At 39.5% G+C, this 23,036-nt stretch overlaps 1 protein-coding gene across 1 annotated transcript in view; it reads right to left on the bottom strand.

The window, feature by feature from the left end:
• LOC139443944 (polypeptide N-acetylgalactosaminyltransferase-like) overlaps positions 1 to 12,797 on the bottom strand; it is a 53,665-nt gene extending 40,868 nt beyond the window's left edge. Inside the window, exon 1 of the mRNA XM_071224830.1 lies at positions 12,670 to 12,797. Within this exon, the coding sequence (XP_071080931.1) occupies positions 12,670 to 12,762 (93 nt within the window). The 5' untranslated portion in view covers positions 12,763 to 12,797. The remainder of the gene's footprint in view (positions 1 to 12,669) is intronic.
• Between the last annotated feature and the right edge of the window lie 10,239 nt (positions 12,798 to 23,036).

Genomic DNA, 23,036 nt, shown 5'->3' with positions numbered 1-23,036 from the left:
TTGTAGAATTAGTCAAGTCAAAGACTTAGTGAGCTCCGACCACCATCTGAATTCCTAACCCCAGCCTTTAACCAAACCTAAATACTAGGGCTGGGACCGGTAACTCGGATACACAGGTCAGGTGGGTACTGAGTAGGAACCGGGTACCCACAGGACTAACCTCACCCGTGGTTAGTCACGTGATATATTGTTTAATGACAAAAAATATCTGGAACTCTATGGTTACACTACAAGTCACACATGTTCGCATATCTTTCTGATCATGCACCAATTTCTTCTGACTTTTCATATCTTTGAATAAAGATATAACTTGAGTCAACTTCAGTGTATGCATGACCAGATTGTTTAATACATGTATCTAACTACGTTTTGCCAGTGCGATGTTAAAAAATGCCCAATCGGACATTTTGTAGCTATCTCTTGGGACCTACCGTGGGTACCCGGGTAGGGTCAGGTAATAGGGGGCAGGGTACCCGGGTAGTAAATTCGGACTCGTCCCAGCCCTACTCAATACTGCGTGTCATGTTGATAGGTGTGTCAGGAAAAGTACAGTTGTTGTGAACAGAAACAAAGATGCCAAAATAATGAACTCCTTCCATTTCGTTCGTAAAGAGAAGATAATCCAAGTTAAGAAAGATCCCCCATTTCCAGTCATTCCTTTGTCTATCCTAGCATTGTTAATTCCATAATACCTCCATCTGGAAAACACATAGGATCTAATTGATCGTCCATTCAGGGCAATAATTATGATAATGGTCTATTTGCATCTATAAGCCTGCAAATATATGTCTACACCATATGGACCCAGGGGGAGTGATGGGTGAGAGGGATCTCTGGAGTTATCGGGTGAGATGGATCTCTGAGGTTATCGGTCGAGATAGATCTCTGAGGTTATCAGGTGAGATGGATCTCTGAGGTTATCGGTCAAGATGGCTCTCAGAAGTTATTGGGTGAGAAGAATCTCTGGGGTTATCAGGTGAGATGGATCTCTGAGAATTTCGGGTGGGAAGGATCTCTGAGGTTATCAGGTGAGATGGATCTCTGAGGTTATCAGGTGAGATGGATCTGAGGTTATCAGTCAAGATGGATCTCAGAAGTTATTGGGTGAGAAGAATCTCTGGGGTTATCAGGTGAGATGGATCTCTGAGAATTTCGGGTGGGAAGGATCTCTGAGGTTATCAGGTGAGATGGATCTCTGAGGTTATCAGGTGAGATGGATCTGAGGTTATCAGTCAAGATGGATCTCAGAAGTTATTGGGTGAGAAGAATCTCTGGGGTTATCAGGTGAGATGGATCTCTGAGGTTATCATGTGAGATGGATCTCTGAGGATTTCGGGTGAGAAGGATCTCTGAGGATATCGGGTGAGAAGGATCTCTGAGGTTATCAGGTGAAATGGATCTTTGAGAATTTCGGGTGGGAAGGATCTCCGAGGTTGTCGAGTGAGAAGGATCTCTGAGGTTATCAGGTGAGATGGATCTCTGAGGTTATCAGGTGAGAAGGATCTCTGAGGTTATAGGGTGAGATGGATCTCTGAGGTTATCGGTCAAGATGGCTCTCAGAAGTTATTGGGCGAGAAGAATCTCTGAGGTTATCGAGTGAGAAGGAGTTCTGAGGTTATCGAGTGAGAAGGATCTCTGAGGTTATCAGGTGAGATGGATCTCTGAAGTTATCGGTTGAGATGGATCTCGGAGAAGGTCATAGAGTAAAAAGGTTCTCTGACAAAGTTTTTTGGGGCAAGATGCAACTCTGAGAAGGTAACAGGATTGAGATAGATTTTAACTTTCAGTGATCCTTAATCTTACAAGCATGGGTTTTATATTGATTTTCTTGGACAAGAAAACAATTTCTCATACCAACCTCATTAACTTAAACCAAACGCTGCTACAAAATACTCCAACATCATGATCATTAAAACCCATTATCTGCTTGATGTTACACAATCAAACACATAATTAACTTGGAGCTAATATTTGCAATCTACTCCAAAAATGTCAAAAAAGATTCATAACGAATTCGAAACTCAATTAAATGTTTCATAACCAAAATAAGAAACGGACCAAACAAAAGCTTCCGAGAGGCAAGCTTTAATTGAGAATTCCAAGATAAGGCCCATTGACATGGCGACAAAGGAATACAGGTCACTCCCAGTCCACGTCACTGCCGTCAGTCTAGATATATACTCGCCACGTTTACAACTGAATCCACACACCTGGGCCCCTGTATGTTCTAAGCATGGTGGTCATATCGCAATTTCAATGTGAACAAATAAATTCCCTTCACAGACAGACACAGCATGAAATGGAGATAATTTGTACATTAAATTCGTCATTGAGTATAATGAGTTATGGAATTTTTGGCAACATCTGTAAAACTGGTGATGTCCTAGGTAAAGTATGTGCACATAGGATGAGATGGATTGCCAGGTTTGGCTACTGTTTATTTTCATTAAATACCTACAGACTCATTTGTTTTTCAGATCTAAGAATACATTATCCTCCTGGCAAGTCAATTATCATGATTAATATTGTTAATCTTGAAAGCAAAAGCATTTCAGAACCAGAAAAAATAGGGCAGCGAAAGTTTATCAGACAAGGTCAAAATTGGGTGTCAAGTTCTCATGACTACAATAACTAGGCTGAGGCTAATTGGCAGTCTTAAGTTTGATTCAAGTCATTCAAAGCCACACATTTGTAACTAAAGTTTATGATGAAGAGAAAAGTCACAGCTAACGATTACCCTAATTATACACAAACAGTCCCAGTTTCACATGAGGTGTTATGATTAACACGTCTACACCTGACCTGACGCCCATACCTTAACATAGACTTATGACTCAGTTTTCAAAATTCACTCTAGTCTGGTTGCATGAGGCTACCAGATTGTGCAAGGGACAAGAAAAAATCCAATGATGGCCGTCCACACTGACCAAAGTTAGAAATTGGCACTAGTCCTGTAGTCCTTGCCAAACTACCCAATTAAGTTAAGGTATCATGAGGACTAGTAGAAACTTGCCATATTTAAGCGTTTTGCTATATGTATTCATTCATTATAAGGACTAGTTGACTAAAAATGTTAGTTTCTAACGCTGATTGACTAGTAGCATTTGAGGGCTATAATACTGAAGTCTTGATGCTTCAATTTTGCTACAAATTGGAACTGAATAAACTAACAAAAACTGAAAACCTTTTCTGAGACAGCGATTGTCATATCTATAAGATCATTTATGCATGTGGTCCCTGGAATGCAACTGGCACAAGATCATAGTGAGTGTGGTTTTACACCGCTTTTAGCAATTATTCCAGCAATATCACGGCGGGGGACACCAGAAATGGGCTTCACACATTGTACCCATGTCGGGAATCGAACCCGGGTCTTCGGCGTGACGAGCGAACGCTTTAACCACTACGCTACCAGACCGCCCCGCACAAGATCATAGACCCTCTTTATGTGCAACGTGTAATATCAAGGATATACACTCTTTAAATCTATGAAATTTGTAAAGCTCAATGTCTCAGCGCAAAAAAAGTATCCCGTCAGATCCCTCAACATACATGTTGAGATGCTAGTGTGTTATTTTAAGTTAGAAGCCTTAGAATAAATAACATGCCTAGTAGGACATAGATCAGCAAAGTAGACACAATTGAGACCTATCACAAGTCAAACGAAAATTCTTTCTCAAACACGAATTCATGGACTTGAGCAACTAGGGCTGTTGATGAGAGCTCTGTTCTGTTCTTCGTCTGTATTGATGCATGAAGCCAGCTAAGTGGCTGTTGAATCTTTTCAAATCAATACACACCAAGAGGAATGACAGCTATACACACAAAACAACGCCACTGTCAGTCATCATTGAAAAGCACCTCATCTCAGCAATGATGATGTGTCGTATCTAGATTACAACCTCCCCATGTCTGAACACCTGAAATACCTGGCAGTGCTTACCCCGACATTAGCACAGAGCAGCAAGTCAGAGTGAGTGAGTGAGTTGGGTTCTATACCACTTTCAATATATTTCCTACCACAGTCAGCTTAGTGGGAGGAAGCAAAAACATTTATCACATGGGGAAACCCAGGTATGGTACTGACAGACCATCCAACGTAGGACAAACCAGGGCTTCAGACCAGAATCAGCACATCCTTGCAAAGTAAAGGGATATAACTCTACATAGAGCATAAAAGAATGAAATTTGATGAGTGCTAAATTTAACAAATGGCTCAACCCAAAAGCCAATGTCAAATCTAACTTTTATTAGGCTGACTCTACTAAACCGTATGGTATCTCAGTGGGCTAGCACTATAAAACTGGCACTAGTACGACTTATTACAAGCAGCCACATCCTTGTGCATGCACATCGTTATGTCACTGCGATAATCTTGAACATGACATTAAACCCCATTTCTCCTCACCTGGTAAAGATTACTCTAAACGTTTCAGTTTTCTGTTCAGACATGCTCACTGAAAGAAACTGATTATCAGTTGGTAACATGATATGCAACAGCAGGTAGAACACCTCTCGCACATAAATAAAGGGCGTCTCCAATTTCATTTACACATACAAGGCATATTTTTCTTAAACTTTACTGCATGTGTACGTAGTTCGTTATAAGCATATAAACAGCATTTTTTCAACCAAGGGTCGGGACTAAAAATAAGTTCGTTATATCGGTCAATTCATTATAAGCGTGTTCGTTATAACCGTAGTTTACTGTAAATCAAATACACATCATTGTATGCTAACTGCATAATTTTACCAAAAACATTAAACTCTGCAATCATGCCAATGGATTCATCATGAAACTGCCACTTATTGATCAAACATAAACACAGTGCATAATGAGCGTAATCAAACACAAACAGAAAATAATGAGAGTGATCTATCAGCATTAAATGGCACCAGTAGAACAAATGACATGTCAATCATTGCCCATTGAAGTTCTTAAAAAAAGAGTAATTAAACCATGTGCCGGGTGATGGTGATGTGAGGTGAGGTGAAATGAGGTGAGGTGAGGTGAGGTGAGGTGAGGTGAGGTGAGGTGAAATGAGGTGAGGGGAGGTGAAATGAGGTGAGGTGAGGGGAGGTGAGGTGAGGTGAAATGAGGTGAGGGGAGGTGAAATGAGGTGAGGTGAGGTGAGGTGAGGTGAGGTGAGGTGAGGTGAGGTGAGGGAGGTGAGGTGAGGTGATGGGAGGTGAGGTGAGGTGAAGTGAAATGAGGGGAGGGGAGGTGAAATGAGGTGAGGTGAGGTGAGGTGAGGGAAGGGAAGGGAAGGGAGGTGAGGTGAGGTGAGGTGAGGTGAGGTGAGGTGAGGTGAGGTGAGGTGAGGTGAAATGAGGTGAGGTGAGGTGAGGTGAGGGGATTGGAGGTGACATTGGGTTTGACGTCGCGTCCAAGATTATTGCACTTATATAGCGACGTGCATGCACATGTGTGTGTGGCTGCTTGTACTTGTCTGGACTAATGCCGATTTTTAGTGCTAGCTCACTGAGATACCATGCCGCAGTTTAACATGAATACCCCACTCAAACACTCCAAGCCAACCAGTCCTTGTTTTAGCCCCTTTATGACGAGCGCCAGACAGGATAACAACAACTGCCATCTTTTAACGTCTTTTGGTATGAGGCGGCCGGGGATCAAATCCCAGACCTTCCGCTCTCCAAGCGGACGCTCTACCACTAGACCACAGAGGCAGTCTGTAGGTCCCTGAAAGCTGTGGTGGTTATGAGAGGTGGTGTGGTAGATCCCATGTCCTTATGCCTTGACGGCATGGATCATTGTGCGTATATCAATCACTGAATTGTCTAGTCCAGAATCGTCAACAAGAAACGAAACAACAAGCAAACAAACAGAAACTAATTACCGTAAGTCAAAGAACATCAACAGAATGTAATGTAATGTGTTCCCCTGCCGATACCGACAATGCCTTCAGTGTGACAAGATGACATCAACTGGGACATCCAGGGTTAGAAAATAATTTTTATTCCACTATTCCACAAAAATGATATGCTACAGAGCTGCCATCTACCTCATGGTAAAAGTGACAGACTCTGAATTTTATTAGTCTCAGATAAGCAAACATTTTGTTAGTTGAGAACCCTGATACCATATATGGTTATCAACATTGCCGTCTATCCAAGTACCAATGTCAAGGTCAAACACAGAGGTGAAAGGAACTGAGCCTCCAGTTGTCTCAAAGTTAGAAATGAATGGCCCACTGGCTTGTGGCAAATGAAATTTGCAAAGGGCGCATGAAATCGAGATGAACAGGGAGTACCAAGTATTTCTGAACTGACATTCATCACTATTTCTCTATTGCTATCAGTCTCATCCCATGCTGTTTACCCGTCTTCACCAAACCAAACAAAAGTATGTTGAAGTCAGGGTTTTGTCATGAATTTCTGGGCTGGTACAAATCTCTGCACACCAAGACTACACACCCAATGGCCCATGATGTTCTCCTTTGGTCATGAAGGCTTATAGTAGTAGTTGGTTGGTGTGTTGTTTAAAGCCTCACTCAGCAACAATCCAGCTATATGACGGCGGTCTGTAAATAATCGAGTCTGGACCAGACAATCCAGTGATTAATATCATGAGCATCGATCCACACATTTGGGATCGATGACATGCATCAACCAAGTCAGCGAGCCTGACCACCCCATCCCGTTAGTCGCCTCCTACGACAAGCATAGTCGACTTTTACGGCAAGTATGGGTTGCTGAAGACCTATTCTACCCGGAAATCTTCACAGGTCTGAAGGCTTAGTATTAACTTCTAATGCTTGAGTTCTAGTGGAATTGTGAGCTCACATTACACTTTCAATACACGCGACAGTTACGAGCAACAAAGATGTAGAAATGACGGCAACTAGACTGAAATCCTTGAAGCCAGATAATGCCATTCCCAGTGAAAATATCCAGATAAACACACCCAGATTGACAAGTCATGTTTGTATAATAGAGTAAAGTGTGACAAAATTTGAAACTACGAAGGTCCAAAATGTATTTATCAGGACTTACCTGATGTAAGTTAAAATTTAGGGAGTCCAGAGATTCACATGCTATTGCTAAAAAACTCAAGGCCGCCAGGACCCCCTTTATTTATAATGCTGAATATATAGACATTCGAACAGTACATTTCCAAAAAGTAGTTTCACTGTATCAATGCTATGTCCTCACATTCGATTTTACTCAATTAACACAAATTTGGTAGATCCACATTCATCATAATGATATGTTTTTAGTCAACAATATAAGAAGTTTGTAAGAGTTTTCGATCCGCATCATGTGTAAAAACATCATGGAGAACACCATAAAACAAAACAAGCCCTTCACTAGCATTGCCAGCCCCGTTACATGGCCTGGTGCTCCATTTATACATACGCTTACATAATATCGCAAACGAGTTTCTAATTATCAAATGAATGTACTTCTGTTTCAGTAGATGCAAGCTACCAGGAATTAGCAGCCTAACTCTGCCATGCAAACACCTACAGCAACTCCGGCTGCAGCAGAGATAAAATTACTTACATGACACATAGCTAACCAAATGGGCTGCAGTTTTATATTGCCACTATGCACTGAACGATCCTGACAAATATCATGTTCACAGTCTGTAGAAACTTTTCACCAGACATTAGGACTATAAATAAGTGTAATCAGAATCTTGCAACAAGTTTACAAAGCTGGTGAACCAAAACCAACTTGGTGTCCTGCGTTACAAAGCTCCCATCATGTTAAAGTACACATGCAAAACACATGTGTATTTATTGATGTTAAGTGTCACCAAACCTAATGAACGAACGAGTTACCGTCCATCAACAATGCAATATGAAAATTTAATATATTTTCTGATATACCATATATCACTGACTCAAATAAAAAAAATTAATTCTTTGATATGGCTGTCATAAAGGTGTTTCACAGCATAACGGGTAGAATATAAAGGAAGCAAGGCAAGGAAATCACACGTTACAACAGAACAAGACGACGACATAGCAATGGATCAGTGAAGAAACACTGCTTTTATCATTTATCCCAGGGACCATATGGTCTCTGTTTATCCATTTGTCCTATTTACCATGCAAATATGATAAAACATATTGTTTCTGAATGAAGAGCATTAACAGTTTTAACCCAAGAACCAATCATCCATATTTACAGTGTAGTACAACTTACTGCACAATACACCTCAATACAGTCAGTGTATATGGCAATACATCTCACTACAGTCGGTGTGTATGGCAATACATCTCAATACAGTCAAGAGTATATGGCAATACATCTCAATACAGTCAGTGTATATGGCAATAGAACGAAATACAGTCGGTGTATATGGCAAGACATCGCAATAGTCACTGTATATGGCAATATGTCACACGTCAGTTTGTATGCCAGACAATACATCTCAATACAGTCAGTGTATATGGCAATAGATCGCAATACAGCTGGTGTATTACAGTTTGTGTATATGGCAATACATTGCAATACTGTCAGTGCATATGGCAATACACCTTAATACAGTCATTGTGTATGGCAATATATTGCAATACGGTCGGTGTATATGGCAAGACATCACAATAGTCACTGTGTATGGCAATATATCACACATAAGTTTGTATGCCAGACAATACATCGCAATACAATATCAACTAACAATATTCCCTTCGACCCATTCCCTTCCAAAACTGCTTCAACAACAATGTTCCACAATGTTCAAAGGAATCCAGCTATCATCCCCTGATCCCCTTTATCGTTGTCCAAACACATGTCCAGCCTCATATTGTCTTTGGCTGTTACTGACCATTAGCATAACGCTAGTGACCCATGGTCAAGGTAGGGAGGACAATCAGCCTAGCACATGTTAAATCAGAGAGCAAACAGGGAAACAACACACTCTCAGTGTCTCACGCTTACCAAATGTTATTTCGGAGGTCGTGTCAATCCTTGCCGAGAAGAGTCAATACTGATGTTGAACCAGAAGGTTGCATCAAAATTAAAATTCAAATGTAAAGGTTGATCATGTTTGATCATAGAAAGTACGAGAGGTAGGATTAGGGAGGACTAAAAAATCTTCTATTTTGCAGTGATTTAATGTTTCATGACTCTCAGGCCGGGGCATTATAAAGGAAATAAAGTCTGAAGCATCACAAGCAAAATGACCTTTTCAATCCATTAGTGCTCGTAACAGTAATGTGTGAAGATTTTTCAAAAGTTTGGAGCTTTGTGTGAAGATAATTCAAAAGTTTAGAGCTTTGTGTGACGATAATTCAAAGTTTGGAGCTTTTTGTGAAGATTATTCAAAAGGTTGGAGCTTTGTGTGACGATAATTCAACAGCTGGGAGCTTTGTGTGACGATTGTTCAAAAGGTTGGGGCTTTGTGTGAAGATTGTTCAAAAGGTTGTGAATATTGTTCAAAAGGTTCTGAATATTGTTCAAATGTTTGGAGCTTTGTGTGATGATTTTTAAAAAGGTTGGAGCTTTGTGTGAAGATTGTTCAAAAGGTTGGAGCTTTGTGTGAAGATTGTTCAAAAGGATGGAGCTTAGTGTGAAGATTGTTCAAAAGGTTGGAGCTTTGTGTGAAGATTGTTCAAAAGGTTGGAGCTTTGTGTGAAGATTGTTCAAAAGGTTGGAGCTTTGTGTGAAGATTGTTCAAAAGGTTGGAGCTTTGTGTGATGATTGTTCAAAAGGTTGGAGCCAGGACAAAACCGGGCTACAGACATCCATAACAATTATCTGCAACATGGCCCAGATGGGTACATAAAACTGCCTCATGACCATCAGTGATGAAGATCAACTGGCATTTGCCACATCAAACATTGTTATCTGACCATAATGCATGGCTTATTTCATATTTCACAGCACATACAATCAAGGTCTTCGAAAGGTCTTGTGCAGAATTCACATTCTAAAGTTCATTCATTAGACAAAAACACTACACTTGTGCTTTGGAAATTGAACTTAGAATACTGAAACTCAAGTTTTGATCACAAAATGTTCCAAGATAGGTTATATGTATAAGGATTTTGGAGAAATTCAAAATATCCCTCCTTCATAATTATCAGCTCATTATGAACACATTACAATGTCCACTTTCATCAAAATTCTTACATCACAAACTCAACAAGTAAATTAATCATAAACGTCACTGGATCACAAGTGTAGTACTATTACTTTGAGTAATGCATTATTAATTGGGTCACATATATGATACTGGTTTATTTAGAGTAATAAATTGAGATTGCTACTTCAACCATCTCATAACTGTCTATTTGGTTACAATAACCTTCCCCAAATTGGGGGATTTTGTCTTTACGACTTTCCTCTCAACCTGTCATGTTTATGGGTAAACACACACAACCCCCCCTCCTCCCATATATCTAACTCACTCACCCCCAAGCAGTAATAAAAGGCAGGTCCCCCGTACTGACTGAAGCGGAACATCAAACATCAAACTACCCCATATAGATATCACCACATGCACAAAGCTAAAGGTAAACAAACCCATGTTGATTTTTAAAAGAGCAAGTTGAAAATATTGAAAATATTTTTAAACATAAAAAAGCAATCACCTTCTAAATGAGCTGAACGTGTGAAACATATATACATATCCGAATTTAGTGGTCCATTCGTACTGTAAATAAAATAATGTAATTTCTCATTTTCCTGATCATGTATTAATATTCCAAATCAACCTTCATTTTCACAACTAACTTCCAGTTTAATAATTGATAAGGCTTATCAGCAGGCACAGCATGTTGTGACCGAAGTCTAGCTTGTTACATTTATATTAGTGCTACTTTGGGAATAACATTAAGATGCTGAAACATCTGTTACACAGAAACAATCAATTAACATACAAATGGAATACTAAAGCCAAACTGGGTTCAATAGATCTTAAGTCTTGCTAATAGACTTATAATATTCCTCCATTCAGAATTAGGCCATTTCTTTCTTGATCAATGATAAATAACACTACTAAGAAGAAATATTGAAAGAAAGACCTGATACATTTACGACTCGAGAACGAAATAAATTTTTATTTTTTATTTATCAATAGAGTAACTGTATCGAGAGAATGACTAAATATAGCTGAATGCCACATCTGCAATCTTGCAGCCTATCGCTCTAAGTAGATTTAAAATTATTCCCATACAACAAAACAATACTTTAATAGATATTCATGATATTTGTCATTTTTGACGTAATAATCGAATGGCACTCTTTGAACATACAAATTAGAAGTTTATTCGGGTTTTATCCTCTTGGAGGAATAGATCTAGTAAAAATTTAACGGATGACAACAGCTTGTTGTGAATAATTTTCACAAATGAATAAGACCAACAGCATGGTCCCATTCAAAGACTTCATTTCCTCCACCTGTCACTGCATCATTAACTCTCAACAATGCTTTAGACATGGTAGACTAATAAAACTATATCAAGGCAAGATTTGTCTCTGGTGTCCTACATGACTGTTATATGAGAATTCCACATCTGGTCAGTGGTTGACCTGCTTGGGATATCATGTGTAAATTATTTATGACATTTTTCTTACTAGACCATATATTATTTATAGGACAATTTTCAAAATTGCAGTTTTTTATAAAGAAAAAAGGCCATAATACATGGTGAAGATTTGGCCTACATATTATTTTCTTTAACTCAGAAATGGAGTTCTTATACTTTTCAAAATTTCATGATCAATTGCACTTGCTTATGAAGAAATGTTTAACCTTTAAAAACAATTGCCACCTCAATACGTTTCACACACTAAAAATTGTGGGGAAACCTTTTTCTTTTCATGGCAAAAATCATAACCTATGTTTGGAAAGCCTATATTAATCTTTAATGAGTGCCCTGCTCGACAAACACAGTTCCTCGCCCATGTACAGTATTTGATAACAAACTCACTGCACAGTTGTGTAGTCATGTGACTAAAGTATGACCCACAGTTTCATAAATTCCACAAAAAAATGTCAACAATTTCTAACAAATCCTCAACTAACAAAACTTTGAGCAATCATAATTTCTCTACATAGTTCATATTTCACTCATGAAGATGAGAACATAATCTAAACTGGAACATATTGTGGTATCCTTGTGCATAAATATTGGTAAAATAATCAGCAGTTATAAATAATGGATATTAATGAATTTCCTTCATCCCTGGAATATCTATTGACCCCATAAAAACTATATATTTTATCTTAATACATTAAAAGAGAAATAGATCTACATTGTACAACTTATGAGTGATTAAATCAATGTTGGAAACATAAACAATTGTTTTTGTAAAAGTTTAACATATGAAGCATGGCTGCTGAGATGTTAACAGTAATCGATGAGGATTGTTTATATTTGGAACTTTATCGAGGCAAATGACAAAAATATCTGAGAAATGTTCTAGTCTGCATTCCTGACAACATCGTTTATGCACTCTACAAAATCTAAAACAATTAAAATGAACAGAAAAATACGCTTGCCAATGCCCCTTCCTTTGAACAATATTTTCCAATATGACCCACGCTCTTTGACTAATTCCATCTATAAATAGAACGGCACCACACTGACAGCCACTACGGGACTTGCCGAGTTCGGAGCCTATGAACAGATCACAAGCCCCGATACTCTCCCGCTCTTACTTGTGACATCAATGTAAAACATGCATTCTTACCTGTTCCTCGTTAGCCTTATAAACATAGTAGACAATTCCTACAAGCCAAATGCTGGCTAGCAAAAGTAGCAAGCGAAACTTTCGCCGTACCATCGGTACGCTTGTCGCGTGTCTACTGCGAAACACATCCCACTCAGCAGGAGTAGATTATTGACCAATCGGCGAGCCGATATCTCTTCTCTCCGTGAGACGAAAACAACGTCACGATAGCTGGTGTAAACGCAAGTGCCCCTGTTCGTTCACCGGGAAATCCGTTATCTTAGCGTGTCACGGCATTTATAAAGTCGCACCTTTATCAAGATAAACTTGTGTTGTCGTGTGAGGATCGTTTATAATTGAAACATGTCGTTTCATGTATCCAATTTTTAGATAGCGCTTCAAACATTGCGATCGCCTGCCCGGCGGTTTTAGCCTAGTGAAAGTGAAGATATTGGCTGCGAAAAGTCATTTAGAAAAAAGAACATATTCAAGTTTTATTTTCGAAAAAGAATTTTCAGTTGGATATATTTGACAGTGTATATCACATCAATGATATGTATATATCACCATCTCGACAAATACAGTTTACCGGTCCCTTTTAATTTCAATAATTATACTCAAAATAAAATCATATTTTTTTCATCATCATCATCATCATCATCATCATCATCATCATCGTCGTCATTATTATTATTGTTGTTATCGTCGTTGTTGTTGTTGTTATTATTATTAATGATAATAATTTATTATCGTTGTTAATTTTAATAATTGACGATGTTACTTTTCCCCCACACCATTTTTGTTTAAGTGTTAAAAAGATGTTTCACATTTTTTAATAACCCGGACATCCAGAACTACCAATACGTCAGTGTTATAAAAATGTTATGCACGAACGCGGATGTAACCCTGACAAGGCCATAAATCCTTGGAGCACCTACTTTCATGAGCACAAAAGGCATCGTTCAAGTTGCGGACCATCTGTGCACTCATCTATACATCAACCAACTATGCATACTTATATGTTCATGAACCCAAAACACAAGCTGAAAATATCCTTGCACCGTAGCGTTCAGTAGTCCACGCAGTATAGTTGGAAAAAAACCCGATATGTATATGATAAAGACAAATGCAGTTGCATTTCCAGTGCAGGAAATAAAACACTGCAAATTCCTTGACGACGGAAGCCTGTGTGGGCGACAACTCCTCACTGCTCTGTAGCGACGTTTTAGTGGCTACTCGAGATCATCGTCTCTTCATCTGAAAAATTTCCTCGTTCACATCGTGTTATGGTGTTAAAACTAGTCTTCACGAGCGTGTTTGTTATAATGTTCAACCTAGTCTTCACGAGCGTCTTTGCTATGTTCAACCTAGTCTTCACAAGTAAGTTTGTTATGTTCAACTGTGTTTTCACAAGCGTGAAACTTAGTCTTCAAATGTTTGTTAGTGTTCAGCTTAGTCTTCACATGTTTGTTATGCTGTTCAACCTAGTTTTCACATGTTTGTTATAGTGTTCAACCTAGTCTTCACAAGCGTGTTTGTTATAGTGTTCAGCCTAGTCTTCAAAAGCGTGTTTGTTATAGTGTTCAGCCTAGTCTTCACAAGCGTGTTTGTTATAGTGTTCAACCTAGTCTTCTCATGTTTGTTATAGTGTTCAACCTAGTCTTCACAAGCGTGTTTGTTATAGTGTTCAACCTAGTCTTCACATGTTTGTTATAGTGTTCAACCTAGTCTTCACAAGCGTGTTTGTTATAGTGTTCAACCTAGTCTTCACATGTTTGTTATAGTGTTCAACCTAGTCTTCACAAGCGTGTTTGTTATAGTGTTCAACCTAGTCTTCACATGTTTGTTATAGTGTTCAACCTTGTCTTCACAAGCGTGTTTGTTATAGTGTTCAGCCTAGTCTTCACATGTTTGTTATAGTGTTCAACCTAGTCTTCACAAGCGTGTTTGTTATAGTGTTCAACCTAGTCTTCACATGTTTGTTATAGTGTTCAACCTTGTCTTCACAAGCGTGTTTGTTATAGTGTTCAACCTAGTCTTCAGAAGCGTCTTTGTTATAGTGTTCAACCTTGTCTTCACATGTTTGTTATAGTGTTCAACCTAGTCTTCTCATGTTTGTTATGGTGTTCAACCTAGTCTTCAGAAGCGTCTTTGTTATAGTGTTCAACCTAGTCTTCACATGTTTGTTATAGTGTTCAACCTTGTCTTCACAAGCGTCTTTGTTATAGTGTTCAGCCTAGTCTTCACAGGCGTGTTTGTTATGGTGTTCAACCTAGTCTTCACATGTTTGTTATAGTGTTCAACCTTGTCTTCACATGTTTGTTATGGTGTTCAACCTAGTCTTCACATGTTTGTTATAGTGTTCAACCTAGTCTTCACATGTTTGTTATAGTGTTCAACCTTGACTTCACAAGCGTGTTTGTTATAGTGTTCAACCTTGTCTTCACATGTTTGTTATGGTGTTCAACCTAGTCTTCACAAGCGTGTTTGTTATAGTGATCAGCCTAGTCTTCACAAGCATGTTTGTTATAGTGTTCAACCTAGTCTTCACAAGCGTGTTTGTTATAGTGTTCAACCTTGTCATCACATGTTTGTTATAGTGTTCAACCTAGTCTTCACATGTTTGTTATGGTGTTCAACCTAGTCTTCACATGTTTGTTATAGTGTTCAACCTTGTCTTCACATGTTTGTTATAGTGTTCAACCTAGTCTTCACAAGCGTGTTTGTTATAGTGTTCAACCTTGTCATCACATGTTTGTTATAGTGTTCAACCTAGTCTTCACATGTTTGTTATGGTGTTCAACCTAGTCTTCACATGTTTGTTATAGTGTTCAACCTTGTCTTCACATGTTTGTTATAGTGTTCAACCTAGTCTTCACAAGCGTGTTTGTTATAGTGTTCAACCTTGTCATCACATGTTTGTTATAGTGTTCAACCTTGTCTTCACATGTTTGTTATAGTGTTCAACCTAGTCTTCACAAGCGTCTTTGTTATAGTGTTCAACCTTGACTTCACAAGCGTGTTTGTTATAGTGTTCAACCTTGTCTTCACATGTTTGTTATAGTGTTCAACCTTGTCTTCACATGTTTGTTATGGTGTTCAACCTAGTCTTCACAAGCGTGTTTGTTATAGTGATCAGCCTAGTCTTCACAAGCATGTTTGTTATAGTGTTCAACCTAGTCTTCACAAGCGTGTTTGTTATAGTGTTCAACCTTGTCATCACATGTTTGTTATAGTGTTCAACCTAGTCTTCACATGTTTGTTATGGTGTTCAACCTAGTCTTCACATGTTTGTTATAGTGTTCAACCTTGTCTTCACATGTTTGTTATAGTGTTCAACCTAGTCTTCACAAGCGTGTTTGTTATAGTGTTCAACCTTGTCATCACATGTTTGTTATAGTGTTCAACCTTGTCTTCACATGTTTGTTATAGTGTTCAACCTAGTCTTCACAAGCGTGTTTGTTATAGTGTTCAACCTTGTCATCACATGTTTGTTATAGTGTTCAACCTAGTCTTCACAAGCGTGTTTGTTATAGTGTTCAACCTAGTCTTCACATGTTTGTTATAGTGTTCAACCTTGTCTTCACATGTTTGTTATAGTGTTCAACCTTGTCTTCACAGGCGTGTTTGTTATGGTGTTCAACCTAGTCTTCACATGTTTGTTATAGTGTTCAACCTAGTCTTCACATGTTTGTTATAGTGTTCAACCTTGTCTTCACATGTTTGTTATAGTGTTCAACCTTGTCTTCACAGGCGTGTTTGTTATGGTGTTCAACCTAGTCTTCACATGTTTGTTATGGTGTTCAACCTTGTCTTCACATGTTTGTTATAGTGTTCAACCTTGTCTTCACATGTTTGTTATGGTGTTCAACCTAGTCTTCACAGGCGTGTTTGTTATGGTGTTCAGCCTAGTCTTCACATGTTTGTTATAGTGTTCAACCTTGCTTCACATGTTTGTTATAGTGTTCAACCTAGTCTTCACAGGCGTGTTTGTTATGGTGTTCAACCTTGTCTTCACATATTTGTTATAGTGTTCAACCTTGTCTTCACATGTTTGTTATAGTGCTCAGTCGAGTCTTCACGCGCGAGTGTGTTGTGGTGTTGCCTCTAGATGTTCTATAGGTCTTTACGTCCACGGGATCATGCGTATTTTTCGATTTTTATTTTATGTTAATGATTTTTCCTTTTTTTCACGTCTTACTGGGTTTTTGTTTTGTCCATTATGACAGCGATTCCTGTCCTTAATCAACGCACACACATACCTTTAGATGAATGACCGAACGAGTGATATATAAACAGATACTAGCAGGTAAAGATTCATAAGAGGTGATCGAAATGCAATCAGTATTATTGAACGATAATACGTGTTTGTATAGATGTTGTCATGAGAGAAAGTATATCACTTAATTTACATCTGGCTATGGGCGTTTGTAGAGATTTTTAAAGAGTTAATGAAATCTACTATAGCACATGAACATATAAACAGTAGATTATTTGTGACTAGTTTTGTTCATAATTAACATCTCTGTCAAATTGCTGATTATTTCAAAATCATCATTACATTAAAGCCGGTCACATTTAAAGTTCAATGCAAGACCCCGTACTACCCAGGGGAGATCTAATGTAGATATTTGACAACACAAAGCCATGGGGACAAACTCATATATTGCCTCTGATTGACGGTGTCATGTATGCCAGAATGTCTAAAGAAAGTGGCCTTTGCCTATACGGTATATGTCAATATGGTTGCTTTAATGATACGAAAACAATGGCTGTATTTTACCGCCGTGTGTCTTTTTAGTGCTTGATTGTATTTTCAATACAGAAAAATGCCCGTGGCAAGAAATGTATCCTCTTGTGTAGACATAGCTGATTTGAGTCACGTACAGTCACTGGCATAAACGACAAACCCTTTTGTCATCCCATTGCCTAGGGCGTTAAATCGAATATTGCACACCTCGGCGGCCACGATGTATACACTTATAACCTGTTTTATTTTGACAATTGCTTGAAGCAATGCGAGGGGAGTTGAAATTGGGTGAGATTACCGTATGCCCCTAATATGTGACGTGGAAAAGATTGATTCTACGTCATATTGGGCGTTACAAATTAATTGGGCATCATTTTAATCAAAATAAAGACATACAATACTTACATGGTGGAGTGTTTTCGACTAGAAGCCATATGCTTGTATAATTAATTTACTATGCACACTCAGTCTCTTAAGAAGAAATCTACTCTTTTTTGGGTCATAAAGTCTGTTTGACTATATTGATTTTGATGCGAGTGGAATATATTCAGCCGTAAACGATTTAAAAGTGAGTTGGGTTTAACCCTTCTTTGAACAGTCCCTATGAACATCCGGGTTAGAACCAGTGTTCAACAGCCCATGTTTAAAGAGGCGACTAACAGGATCGGGTAGCCAGACTCGCTGACCTGGTTGATGCATGTCATCACAGATCGATCCTCACTCATGATGTCAATCACTGGTTTGTTTGATCCAGACTCGTTTATTTACAGACCACCGTTATAGCTGTAATATTGCGGCGTTAAACAAAAACAAATAAAAGAAAGACCCAGAACGTTTCACACTTTGGTTTGTCAGCAGTCAGTGCGAGTGTACTTCAATCTGCATCACTTGGGCTTTCCTCCTTCATCACGTTGGCACACCCTGATCTGAATAAATGTTTAAAGCCTATCTTCCCGAGGCAAGGGAGTTAACTGACTTCATAAGTCCAACCTATCGTGACCAACTCGTGTTATTCCGGGACAAGCCGAATGCAGGTTACGGAAAGGGGCGAGTTGTGACGAATGAAGTCCAGTTTCCACGTTTTATAGTCAGTTAACTCCCTTGCCTCGGGAAGATGCGCTAAGCCCAACTCACTCACTCCATATTCCCCAACCAGTGCGCACAAGCCGAGTCACTCAATTCCGCTTAAAATTACTCCCAAACGCATTTTCACTCCGCGATTTACCTGTGGCCACGTGTAAGCTGATGTACTGTTCAACCTTTGCCTCGACGGGTATTGAGGGAAACAATGTGAACCCGATATCACATAAACCATCCCTACATAGCTGACTAAGACTCAACAGTCAGTCCAAGCCTGGTGTATATATATATATATATATATATATATATATATATATATATATACAGGGGTAGTTTGAAGACATGTTAAGCTTGAAAAGATAGCTGGATCGCATCTTGCTTCGCGGAGAAAAGGGAAAAGATAGATTTTGTAAATATATATATATCTACTGAAGAGTGTAGCCTCAAAAGCAATAAATATTAGGGTCAACTGGAATATTTGGGTCGTGTTGGTAAAGTGTTATTGTATGCGTTATGGAAATGTTTGTGATTTCGGCGCTTTCAATAGTATGTACCGTAATCGACGTAATAAGCGCCCAGGGCGCTCTCAAAATTAGAAAAAGGGGGCTCTTATTAGAATATTAATTTGGTGAGAAAAAAACAGAGTTGAAAGATACATTTCGTGGTTTATGCTGACAGCCTGAAATGTTTATGTACGGCAGATATATTTTTTCTGAAATTGAATTGCCCATAATTAAGGGTGCATATAACACACGGGTGCGTATTGTACGCGAATTAATGTCTTGTGTACATTGATCAATCGGAAGGGTGCTAATTGGGATTGTTCACTGGCCAATATATTAGCAAATACCGCTTATTAGAGCGGGGCGCTTATTACGTCGAATACGGTATGTCACCTATATCACAACTTGGGAGGAAAGACAAAGTGACGCAGGTCGTCGACCAAGGACTATTATCGGAGCAAATGTGGAATTCGAACAGCCAGCAGATCCCTGTCGGTTAAGGGACGCAACTTCGCTGAACTAGAAAACAGACAATGGATTTACAACGCTTTTCGAACTCCCACCTACAACCGACATCCGACGAACTCTCTATGCAACAAACCTCACCTACACCGACAACCCATTCTTCGTCTACACAGGCGCAACCGCAACCACACCCACACCTTCGACCTCTAAATTCGTCATCAGTTGCTAGAGAGAATGTTATGCCATAATGTTTATACAGCATTCATGTACATTAACACTCTTCATATGTCGGCTGATTCCGGAGACACTTATAAGCCAGTGTATTTAAGTAATTAAGCTGGTTTCAGAATTATGACCGCGAGGAGCGCTAAATGCTTGTGTAATTGTATTGGTGTAGCGTGTTTCTGCGTGCATGCTTACGTCTTTATTAACACCCCAGTCGTAATTATGTCAGGAGAGTGAAGTATTCGGATAAATTATTAAAGGAAATACGTAATTGGCGAAATATGTACGATGGGGACTTATCGTATTTGCATTCGCAAAGGTGCTACATCGTTTTTATTTACAGAGGTAAGATTAAAATGCCGCCCGTTTTAATGATATATAATGTGAGTGTTAGATGGTATTCCCATGAATGTAGTTGGTATCGAACAGCAGTACACGATGACGGACACCGAGAGTAGATGTAGTATTTAGTTACTGTAGTAGTAGTAGTTGTAGTAGTAGTAGTTGTTGTTGTTTCAGTAGTAGTAGTTGTATTAGTAGTAGTAGTGGTGGTGGTGGTAGTAGTAACAGGTAGTAGTAGTAGAAGAAGAGTGAGTGAGTGAGTGAGTATGATTTTACGCCACTTTTAGCAATATTCCAGCAATATCACGGCGGGGACACCAGAAATTGGCTTCACACATTGTACCCATGTCGGGAATCGAACCTGGGTCTTTGGCGTGAGAAGCGAACGCTTTAACCACTAGGCCACCCGGCCGCCCTAGTCGTAGTAAAAGAAGAAGAAGAAAAAGAGGTAGTAGCATTAGTAGTAGTAGTAGCAGTAGTAGTAGTAGTAGTAGTAGTAGTAGTAGTGGTAGTAGAAGTAGTAGTAGCAGCAGCAGTAGTTGTAGTTGTAGTCGTAGTAGCAGTATTGTTATTGTAGTTGTAGTATACACAAACCCCGTTTAGCGTACATGACAAGTACCGGGATACCCCGAGGTTCAAGGCTAGTAGACTAACATCTAGTCTCTGAAATGAACATATTTTACCGGAAACAACAGTTATTAAATTATAGTGAGTGAGTATGGTTTTGCGCCGCTTTTAGCAATATTCCAGAAATATCACGGCGGGGGACACCAGAAATGGACTTCACACATCGTACACATGTGAAGAATCGAGCCCGGGTCTTCGTCGTGACGAGCGAACGCTTTAACCACTAGGCTACCTCACCGTCCCTGTTAGTTATAAGATATAATAAAAAGGAGCCCAGAGACTATATTTTCAGATACTGCAGTAATGTAGACTTGCCAAACAATATAGGCTTGCATGGGTTGTATTGGATATATATGTCTCGGGGCCTGTATGACTATTGTAGTAGTTTTAGTAGTGGTAGCAGAAGTAGTATTATTAGTAGCAGTAGAAGTAGTAGTAGTCGCAGTCATATGCGTTCTTGCAGTTGAAGACTCACACTCACTCACTTACTGAGTGTAAAGGACATACCGAGTTTAGTTCCACTCACTCATTCACTGACCGCAAAGGACATAACGAACCAGACACAATCACTTACTCACTCACTCACAGTAAAGGACATAACGAACCAAACACAATCACTCACCCACTGAATGTAAAGGACATAACGAACCAGACACAATCACTCACCCACTGACTGTAAAGGACATAACGAACCAGACACAATCACTCAGCCACTGACTGTAAAGGACATAACGAACCAGACACAATCACTCATACACTGTAAAGGACATATCGAACCAGACACACTCACTCACCCACTGACTGTAAAGGACATAACGAACCAGACACAATCACTCACCTACTGACTGTAAAGGACATAACGAACCAGACACAATCACTCACCCACTGTAAAGGACATAACGAACCAGACACAATCACTCACCCACTGACTGTAATGGACATAACAAACCAGACACAATCACTCACCCACTGTAAAGGACATATCGAACCAGACACACTCACTCACCCACTGACTGTAAAGGACATAACGAACCAGACACAATCACTCACCCACAGACTGTAAAGGACATAACGAACCAGACACAATCACTCACCCACTGTAAAGGATATATCAAACCAGAGACAATCACTCACCCACTGACTGTAAAGGACATAACGAGTCAGTTCCACTCACTCATTCACTCACAGTAAAGGACATAACGAACCAGACACAATCACTCATCCACTGACTGTAAAGGACATAACGAACCAGACACAATCACTCACCCACTGTAAAGGACATATCGAACAAGACACAATCACTCACCCACTGACTGTAAAGGACATAACAAACCAGACACAATCACTCACCCACTGTAAAGGACATATCGAACCAGACACACTCACTCACCCACTGACTGTAAAGGACATAACGAACCAGACACAATCACTCAGCCACTGACTGCAAAGGACATAACGAACCAGACACAATCACTCATACACTGTAAAGGAAATATCGAGCCAGACACACTCACTCACCCACTGACTGTAAAGGACATAACGAACCAGACACAATCACTCACCCACTGACTGTAAAGGACATAACAAACCAGACACAATCACTCACCCACTGTAAAGGACATATCGAACCAGACACACTCACTCACCCACTGACTGTAAAGGACACAACGAACCAGACATAATCACTCACCCACTGACTGTAAAGGACATAACGAACCAGACACAATCACTCACCCACTGTAAAGGACATATCAAACCAGACACAATCAATCACCCACTGACTGTAAAGGACATAACGAGTCAGTTCCACTCACTCATTCACTGACTGTAAAGGTCATAACGAACCAGACACAATCACTCAGCCACTGACTGTAAAGGACATAACAAACCAGACACAATCACTCACCCACTGTAAAGGACATATCGAACCAGACACAATCACTCACCCACTGACTGTAAAGGACATAACGAACCAGACACAATCACTCACCCACAGACTGTAAAGGACATAACGAACCAGACACAATCACTCACCCACTGTAAAGGACATATCGAACCAGACACACTCACTCACCCACTGACTGTAAAGGACATAACGAACCAGACACAATCACTCAGCCACTGACTGCAAAGGACATAACGAACCAGACACAATCACTCACCCACTGTAAAGGAAATATCGAACCAGACACAATCACTCACCCACTGACTGTAAAGGACATAACGAACCAGACACAATCACTCACCCACTGAATGTAAAGGACATCACGAACCAGACACAAACACTCACCCACTGTAAAGGAAATATCGAGCCAGACACAATCACTCACCCACTGACTGTAAAGGACATCACGAACCAGACACAATCACTCACCCACTGACTGTAAAGGACATAA

Source organism: Haliotis cracherodii, unplaced genomic scaffold, assembly GCF_022045235.1.
Source record: "Haliotis cracherodii isolate W230 unplaced genomic scaffold, xgHalCrac1.p SCAF_5, whole genome shotgun sequence".
NCBI lineage: Eukaryota > Metazoa > Mollusca > Gastropoda > Lepetellida > Haliotidae > Haliotis > Haliotis cracherodii.
This window is presented reverse-complemented; position numbering and strand designations above follow the sequence as displayed.